The sequence below is a fragment of the Apaloderma vittatum genome, unplaced genomic scaffold (assembly GCF_000703405.1).
Source record: "Apaloderma vittatum isolate BGI_N311 unplaced genomic scaffold, ASM70340v1 scaffold1242, whole genome shotgun sequence".
In the NCBI taxonomy this organism is placed as follows: Eukaryota; Metazoa; Chordata; class Aves; order Trogoniformes; family Trogonidae; genus Apaloderma; species Apaloderma vittatum.
This window is the reverse complement of record NW_009703929.1, coordinates 396-8,757: the sequence shown is the minus strand read 5'-3', so window position 1 is coordinate 8,757 and position 8,362 is coordinate 396. Positions and strand designations below refer to the sequence as shown.

At 46.0% G+C, this 8,362-nt stretch overlaps 1 protein-coding gene across 1 annotated transcript in view; it reads right to left on the bottom strand.

The window, feature by feature from the left end:
• PTH1R (parathyroid hormone 1 receptor) overlaps nucleotides 1-7,660 on the bottom strand; it is a gene marked incomplete at its 5' end in the record, with an annotated part of 20,734 nt that extends 13,074 nt beyond the window's left edge. Inside the window, 3 exons of the mRNA XM_009864810.1 lie at nucleotides 3,500-3,653; nucleotides 5,240-5,426; nucleotides 7,566-7,660. Coding sequence (XP_009863112.1) covers nucleotides 3,500-3,653; nucleotides 5,240-5,426; nucleotides 7,566-7,660 — 436 coding nt within the window. The remainder of the gene's footprint in view (nucleotides 1-3,499; nucleotides 3,654-5,239; nucleotides 5,427-7,565) is intronic.
• Nucleotides 7,661-8,362: the final 702 nt, after the last annotated feature.

Sequence of the window (8,362 nt, the reverse complement as noted above, 5' to 3'; positions counted from 1 at the left end):
ACTCTTTCCGTGAAGAATTTCTTCCTAATGTCCAGCCTAAACCTGCCCTGTTGCAACTTGCAACCATTCCCTGTGGTTCTGTCAAAAGACAATAGCCAACATCAAGACACCCAAGAGGACGCAGCTCTGTGAGAGGGGAAGTTATATGGGATTAAAAGCATTTGGTCAAGCCACCAGAGAAAGGAAAGTGAGTCCCCAAAATGCCTGGGATCTCCTAGGTGGGCACAGACAGATGCAGCATGGACGGACACATGCATGTCTTCCACCCTGGATGTATGAACCCCATGCACACGACCAGTGTGGCGCAGGACGAACCCCACCTCGGCGGTGCCGCTGTTGAGCGACTTCTACAGAATCCACATTGTATGCGCTGTGCATTTCCAGTCCATACACACAGTGTGTACAATGCAGGTGCTATAAAGTCGGGTATCTCCCCAGCAGCTGGAAAACGTGCAAACCTCAAGCTGGGCAAAGCCTGGTTGCCAACCCGACCCCCTGTTCTCCTCTGTTGCTTTTCTTGTGTACGTGTCTCCTGGCAGCGGGGAAAATGGCTTTCATGCACGTGTCAGAGCTGTGAGTAAGAGAAGTGATTGCAAAGCGGCTGCTGGAAGAAAGCTTATGAATAAAGACCTTATGTAGGTCTGGACAAATCTGGTCTTGGCTCCCTGCTATTTGAAAACCTCTCTGAGGAACAATGCTTGTGTTTTTTCAGCCATACTTTCCTAATATTAAACAGGGCAAATAATACCCTCTTGTCCCAATAGGTACGAATACTTTCAGGCAAGGATGATTTCTGTTTGGACAAACGTGCAGTGCTCACCACCACGGATTTTTGGACCTGAGCACCTCCAACAGCAACGCATCAATCTATTTGTCTTCTCCAGGTCTCCTTGCAATCCTCGTTTGCACAGTAGCTGAAAGCCAGTGCAATGTAGCTGGCGTTGTGTGTGGGGAATTAACGTGGTGTGAAGAAAAAATGCCAGTGGAATCAGCTTGAGTTTTCTAGCTATTGGTCATGCTTCTTAGACTTCCTTCATATAACAGCTGCAGGGAACTTGGAGTCTGCTGGGGAATTTATTGTTGCCCATAATATGATCATTATTTATATATTTCTGGTGGGTGCTGGCAAGGAACAAGTTCCTTTCCATCATCAGCGTCTCCCTTGCGAGAAGGGCGCTGCGGAGCTGTGCTCCCTTGTGCCAGCGAGGATGTGGATTGAAAAGACTCGACGGAAATCTTTGGGTCTGACATCAAAGAGTGACTATATGCCCTGGTTTCTTCATCAGCTTGGAAAGAAGATGCTGCAGGGTGATTTTTTGCTCCCTTTTCCCACTTTGGAAATTTCCAGGTAGGATAAATGCACCGCTGTTTAGAAGCAAAAAAAGTAAATCCCAGCTTTTGGGGCAAACTTGTCTTTTCTGCACTTGGAACGTGGTAATTATTTATCGTCGATTCCCTGTCATTTGTTGCTGTGGTGTGGGCAGGATCCAGTGCCCACTGCAGGGAACTGGAGTTTTTCCACTGACTCCAGTGGGTCTTGGATTGGGCTGCTCTTTACCAGTGCCCAAAAAGCTATCAAAACAACACATCCGCATGGAGGGGGGGTGGTGGCAGCCATGTACATTATCATGCTAATCAAAACAGAGCAAAAAACAAATGCAACTGGAGGGATCCTATGTTCTCATTCCAGAGGAATTTAAATTGAGCAGCCTCAAACTTTTTGGAAGCACCGAGATGATTGGTGTTGTGACAGGTGTGACTTCAGCTTTGTGGTCGCTCTGATAAAATGATTATACTCTGGCAGCGGTTGGGAGAATTAATGAGAGGAACCCATGCCTGTTAGACTGTTTTCCTTTGGCTGCGTTATGCGCAGCATCAAGTTGGTTTTTCTTATTAAACATATGGCATTATTTTTCAACTTCTTCCCTCTCTTCCAGAATTTGCTCGGGGGAATTGCTTCTTTAAGTCTGCTCTGTGCGGCTTAATGCCATTTTCTGAGAAGCAAATTTTACATAGCTTGAAGGTTTGGAAGAGGATGGGTTTCTTTTTTATTTATTTACTTGTTTTTTATTTGTCTATTTTAAAAAAGAAGTGACATCTAAAGTCCTCTCTGCCTCACAGCAGCTGAGGCAAGAAATGCCCCATCCTCCAAATATGCCCATTTGTTTATTTATTTTTCCCCAAACCTACCAGTTGGCTGGGACTTTGGGACTCATATTTACACCTCCCATCTTTATCACATGGCAGCACCAGCAGATTCTGATCTGTGCACCAGCTGAACATGGGTTTAACAAGGAACTTGTGGTCCCCTTCTGTATCACGCTTGGGGAGGAGGGAGGCTGGAGAGAGTCCCAAGGGCTTGACTGCCCTGGGTTACTGAATCCCTGGCTTGTTCTTAGCAAATGAAAACCTGCAGTCCTCCATAAACTTGGTTCTGCACCACCTGGATTGCTCAGAGCTCCACTGTTAGAGACTCCGTTTTTAATTCCAGAAGAAATCATGTTCTGAAATGCAGATAGTGTGGTGCACACATCAATCTTGTCCCAAAATGCAGTCAGGATGTGGCCAGGTGCATTTTGGACCTGGAAACTATGAAGTGGTCCTGGGCCATGCAGGTTAGAGGTAACTGTAGACACCTCTGAACAGGTTTTTTTCCTGCTGTAAGCTCCTTTGTAGACCTACACCCCATCATTCTTAGTTATGTCCACGAGGATCATCTAATACGTTTCCTGTTCCCCCTAACAGTCCACACACTTCAGACAACTGTGGGCAGTTGTTTTATTGTCCTCAGCCTACCAGCACCTCATAACTCTTTGCAAGCCAAAGCTAGTGCCAGAAGTGAACAGAAAGCGCATTCTCGTCTGAAATGTGTGTGCCCACAACGTTTTCCACTAATGAGCACCCTCCCTGCACCCACATCCCTCCCCTTTCTCCTTACTCCAGGAAAAGGTGCCCACCCTAAAAGAAAAGAAAAGAAAAAAAAAAAAGCCTTCCCCACAAATTGCAGGCTTCTACTGGTGCTCCAGCACTCATGAAACCTCAGGAGTTTTTCAAGCGGCTGAGAACTGAGGTAGGAAATCAAAGCTTAGGTCTGCCATGGGGAGCGATGCTCATAGCCTCATACAACTTTCCACCCCTCCAACTCAATGCTTGTTTCTCAGCTGGAGACATGAGGCAGAACTGGGGGGGATAACAGAGAAATCAGCTGTCCCATGTACATATCTGCTGCCTTGGAAGGATGGCAAGATGTACCATCTCTCCAAGCCTGGGCTGATCCTTTCAGAGATCCTGGAAGGGCCACAGTGTAAATATCACAATTTAAAACTAACAAAGGCTTCACATGAGGGCAAACCTGTGCTTTCTTAATCAGTCACTGAGTCTCTGATGCTCACCTTGCCTCTGCCCCTCCTCATATATTTATATATATACACTATCTGCTTCAAAGACTACCTCTAACAGGCTTCTCACAGCTCAGCCACAAGGAGCAGCCATGACTTACCCCAGCCAAATAACGTGAATCCCCAAAGATACTTCTTCTCTGAGAAAAATGCCATGAAGATGAGGCTGTGGAGATAGAGCCCTTCCACCAGAATCCAGTAGTAATTGGTTGCCAGGAAGTAGAGGAAGAAGGTAACAGCTACTTTACAGCCCACCTGCAATGACCACAGAAAGACAGGGTTATGTGAGGAACATGGTGTGAAATTCTTGTTCTGCATAAAACCAAGGGGGATAAATCAAAGCAAAAGTAGAAGAGATGAACAACTGAGAAGAAATCTTCCCCTCAGCCTGACATCATGTCTCCAATAACAGGTGAGCTGGGAGGTGTAGGAGGAGAGGGCATATGTGGAGAAGTATTGACCTGATCCTACTTTCTCCCAAACTTCATACACATTCAAGGGCAGCTGTGTTTAATGTTTTCACTGTGTCTCTTGTCCATGCGAGAAAACAAAAGTCCATGGTTGAGTTGCCTTGGTCTGGGTGACCTTGTGCAAGTCACATCACTTGGAAATTTCTCTCCCTCCTCAGCTCATGGAGAGAGAGAGAGGCACAATGTTGACGGTCAGTCACCATCCCATCATATATGTCCAGGACAGGGTTCTCCAGGGTCACCTGTCTTTCCTCAACGAGTGTGAAGCACCCTAGATGGCTGCTCTAGGCTTTGGTGACTGGTTCTCCAAGAACACACAGAAGCTGGATGATTTGAGCCACAATGTCAAGGTGTTTTCTGAATAGACCTGAGGTGCAAGGTGGGAGACCATGTGGAGACTTCCAGGACACCCTGATCTTTGATGGGCTCATAAGCTGACCTCTCACTTCACTCTGACCTGCAATCTTTTGCTCTCTGGAGAGGAAAACCCTGGCCAGGACTCGACACTCTCTTGTCCTTCTGGCAGACAAGGGCAAAGCCACCCTTCTTCCAATATTTCTTTGACCCTAGCAGAGAAAGGCTGCAAAGTCATGGTGCCACATGAGGTTAATAGGTACAAAGGGACACATAAAGCCACCTCTTCTCCAGTGGAAGTGGTAGGACTCTGGACAGTTCGATTTCATGGGAAGCAAGTGACTACCAAACACAGCCCACGGCAGCGGCAGAGCTCCAGTGCTGCCTATCCCTTTGAGAGGAACACAAGTGACTTGCAGAAAATGTAAATAAGATGTAAAGTAAAAAGAAAAAATTTAATTCTGGCATAGCTCTTATACAAATACTTTGCCAATCAAAATTAATAACCACATATTATATACACATAAATGTACATATGTGTATATATATAGCAAATGGACACATTTACATCTATTTTCTTTTACAAAGTGAATTAAAATAGAAGGAAACACAGAATGGCCTAGGCTGGAAGATCAAATAAAAAAAAAATCTCCATCCAGGTTTAATAATAATTTCTGTTTTCACAAAAGATCACCATCTACCCATACACAGGGAGCATCGGGCAACAACTGCAAAGATCCCACTTCACTTGGAAAGAAAAGAAATAAATCAATTGTCGTCTTCATCGCTCATTTGCCTTTCAGTCTGGAAGAATGGGAAATGCCATTAAGTTATTAATGTTCAAAGAATGCAATATATTATCCCATTTATTCCTTACAATGAGTCCAGTCCAAGGAGAAACAGAAAATAATGCAGTAAAATGTGTTCTGTTCTTTCCATAAAGAGAGAGTTTTGAAGTGTGCTGAGCGCTCCAGCCAGCACGAAGCCTGGAGAACCAGCTACTCCAGCGATACTCACAAACTGTGATTTATCCGCCGGAGGTGCTTCGGTAATGGATTTCAAATCTTCCTCTGAGATGCGTTCCATCTCCTCCAGCGCTGAGCCGGAGTACAAGACTGCGTCCTTCACGAAGATGCTCATGGCTCTCAGCATGAAGGAGACAAACAGGTGCATGTGGATGTAGTTTCTAGTGCAGTGCAAACGTCTGGAGGAGGAGACAGAGAAGGATTGAGGTTGTTTAGCTCATCTGTGGGACAGACTGGGAGTTACCGCTGCTTCTGAAGAATACCGGGGGTTTGGTAGCAGCAGACTTTGCATTACGACAATGCTTTGCCCGTACTCATTTAAACTCCTTTATTTCTGACTGGGGAATCTTGCAAAGAAACACGGGATGCTTTGTGCCCATATTGGGCAATAAGCGTGCACGTAGTGGGCAGTGAATCTCCATCTTTGTGCCCACTCCAAATTTAGAAGCAACTATAGTAGTAACTACAGAGTGCTGGGCTGTTTTCTCTTTGCCATTGGAGACACTATTCTGTGCTTGGTTATGTCGAGCAGTTTGTGGGCAATGGCAGCAGTGACCCCGCAAATGCTGATTGTAAAGCGCTTTAAGATCCTTTTAGGGGAAAAGCTGGATGGAAAGAAGTGGACAGGGTAGACCCATATCTCTGAGGTGTGTTCTAGAAACAGTGATCATGCCTCCGGGGAGAAGAAGGAACTAACTGACGTGTTGGTGTCTCTTTCCGTCCTCTGTATTTCTGTTGCCTGGCTAGCCATGCATGAATTAATAAATGAATTTATAATCTCTCCTATATTTGGAATAAAAGTTGAAAACTGTGGGTTTTTTTCTCCTTTGGTGGAGATTGCTACAGCAATAACAGTTGTTTCCTGTGTTGTTATAATACAAATCACACCAAGTGGAACTGCTGAGATATAAATGAAAATGGGCTTTGGTCTCTGCATTTGAAATATAGTCAGTGAATCTCTGGGATTAGGTGTTATCTCAAATAAAATCTGGCTTGTTCCCTGCTGCTGCTTTGATTCTTGGGGCAAAGAAGCTCTAACAGTTGCCCATGAGGTCTGGGCTGTATGTGAAGTGCTCTGAGTACATGAATAAAGAGAGAACATGTCTCCTGAAACTAGGAGTCCATACGTGGAAATTTAATGTTTTAACAACCTTGCCAGTGTCCAGTGGGAAATGAACTAGGAGGGAAAGGGTTGAGAGGACAGTACGGTGGTGGCAGGGATGGTTTCTGGGACTACATCACGTGAAGTGCCTGTGGGGGGAATCTGCAGTCCCCTTTGGCTTGTGCGTGCCAGAGATTTGGACTCTGGGATGTTCTGCTATCCAAGCAAATCCCCCCTGACCTCCTTTTGCTCACTGCAGAGGACTCTGAGCACTTTTAGGGCCAAAGGCCACGCATTTTATTCCCAGTGGTATGCACCGGGGGCTTAGCTCGAGCTTGCACGGTGGGAGCTGGGGAGTCCGCCTGCAGACACCACGTGGCTCTTTTTGCTGCGTGGAGAATTTCCCTCCACAGCTGTTGTCTGGGTCCTGATGTCTGCTAGGAGAAGATACTGCTAGCCCCAAAGGGAAGCGAATCTGGGGCTCAGGGGATAGAGACTCAGGACTCCTCTCTATCTGCAGCTCACCAGGTATATTTTCCTAAAGGACAATCTTCTAGCTGTAAGAGACACCTTTCATCCCTCCCATCCCACCGTCTCTGTGGCAGCAAGAAGATGCATTTGCCAGGTCTGAGGAATGGATGGCACGGGTTCAAAATGGTATTTAGGGGTCTAGATCCCTTTGGCAGGGGTGCTGGAAAGGGAGGGCAGACAACCAGAGTTAGAAGGGTGAGTTGTCATTTTTGGATCCCTAGGCAGAGGAGCATGGGGGGATTGGTACTTTTCTGTGGCTGAGGTCCCCTTCAACTGGTCTATCCTTCATGAACACTTGGCTTTAGATTGGAATTTCCCCTATAAAACCTTATCTATCTAAAAATTGTCTATCTAAATCCAAGCCAGTCATCTGAAGAGGTAACAGGGACGGTAAACCCTAGATAGACTTCCAAGGGAGACAAACTTCTTCCCAGGGAAGTCTCCCTCCTCATTTGCTACAGAGGGTCTAAAAAACTCCGGTGCAGGCAAGGGGAAGAAGTTCCAACATCCCACCCATCGTCCCAAAGAAGATCGACCTAAGTGACACTAACACAGCCCAAAGCAGAGATGCAACCTCCTGTGGCTTGCTGAAGCAGCACACGTCACCCCAGTTTTATCCTTTAGGAAAGCCTGAGGCTTTTCCAGTCTAGTGACAACTCGCTTAGGTAGAAACAGAGCCGCCTACCTGAAGTATCCCAGGATAAGGACAGCAACTGTGAGGGATCCCAGAGAGATGGAGTATCCAACAGTATAAATCAAATAGAGGCGATCAAAGACCTCCTGCAGTAGAAATGATGGAAAAAATAGCGTCGCATTAGAACGCGTCCTACTGCACCGTAACACAACCGTGGTAGCAGAACAGAGATCCAGGCTAACACACCTTCTGGGTCTGGGGAAACCTTTGGTAATCACACTTGTCACCTTTTTGACATAAGAGCAGCGTGGAAATTGGTATTTGCCTTCCCTAACGTTGGGGGGAGCTGGGATTTTTTGCAAGGGACTAGAGATGGAGTTGGGTTAACCCCGTGCCTGGGAGGTTTTTTTGCAGCATTTTCATCCCAAAGGAACCCAAAGCGCTTTACAAACTCTCAGCCAAATCCAGAGATCACTTGGCAACTTGTGCTTGAACAAAATGCCCGCTGACCTGGGATTTCTGCTGGAAACGTAAAATTTAACCAGAAGGCTATGCCGTACCATTGCTGAATGACTGATGTCCAGGCTGGTGGGGTGTCAAGCCACCACAGAAACATGGGGAGGATATACTTTGGCTGTGGGATATGAAAAGAAATCACCTGCATTTATTTTTCTTTTTGAAAATCAAAAGCAGCCCATGACTGTGGTTATCCAGTCCAGACACAACTTGAGCTTGCCAAAGTCCCATTGGAAAAGGTCCTGTCACAGGAGAACTCATAGCAATTAATCCTGTAGTAGGTTTTAGTTCTCTTCACCCTCTGTATTTTAGAGTTGGGCTTAGAAACCTTG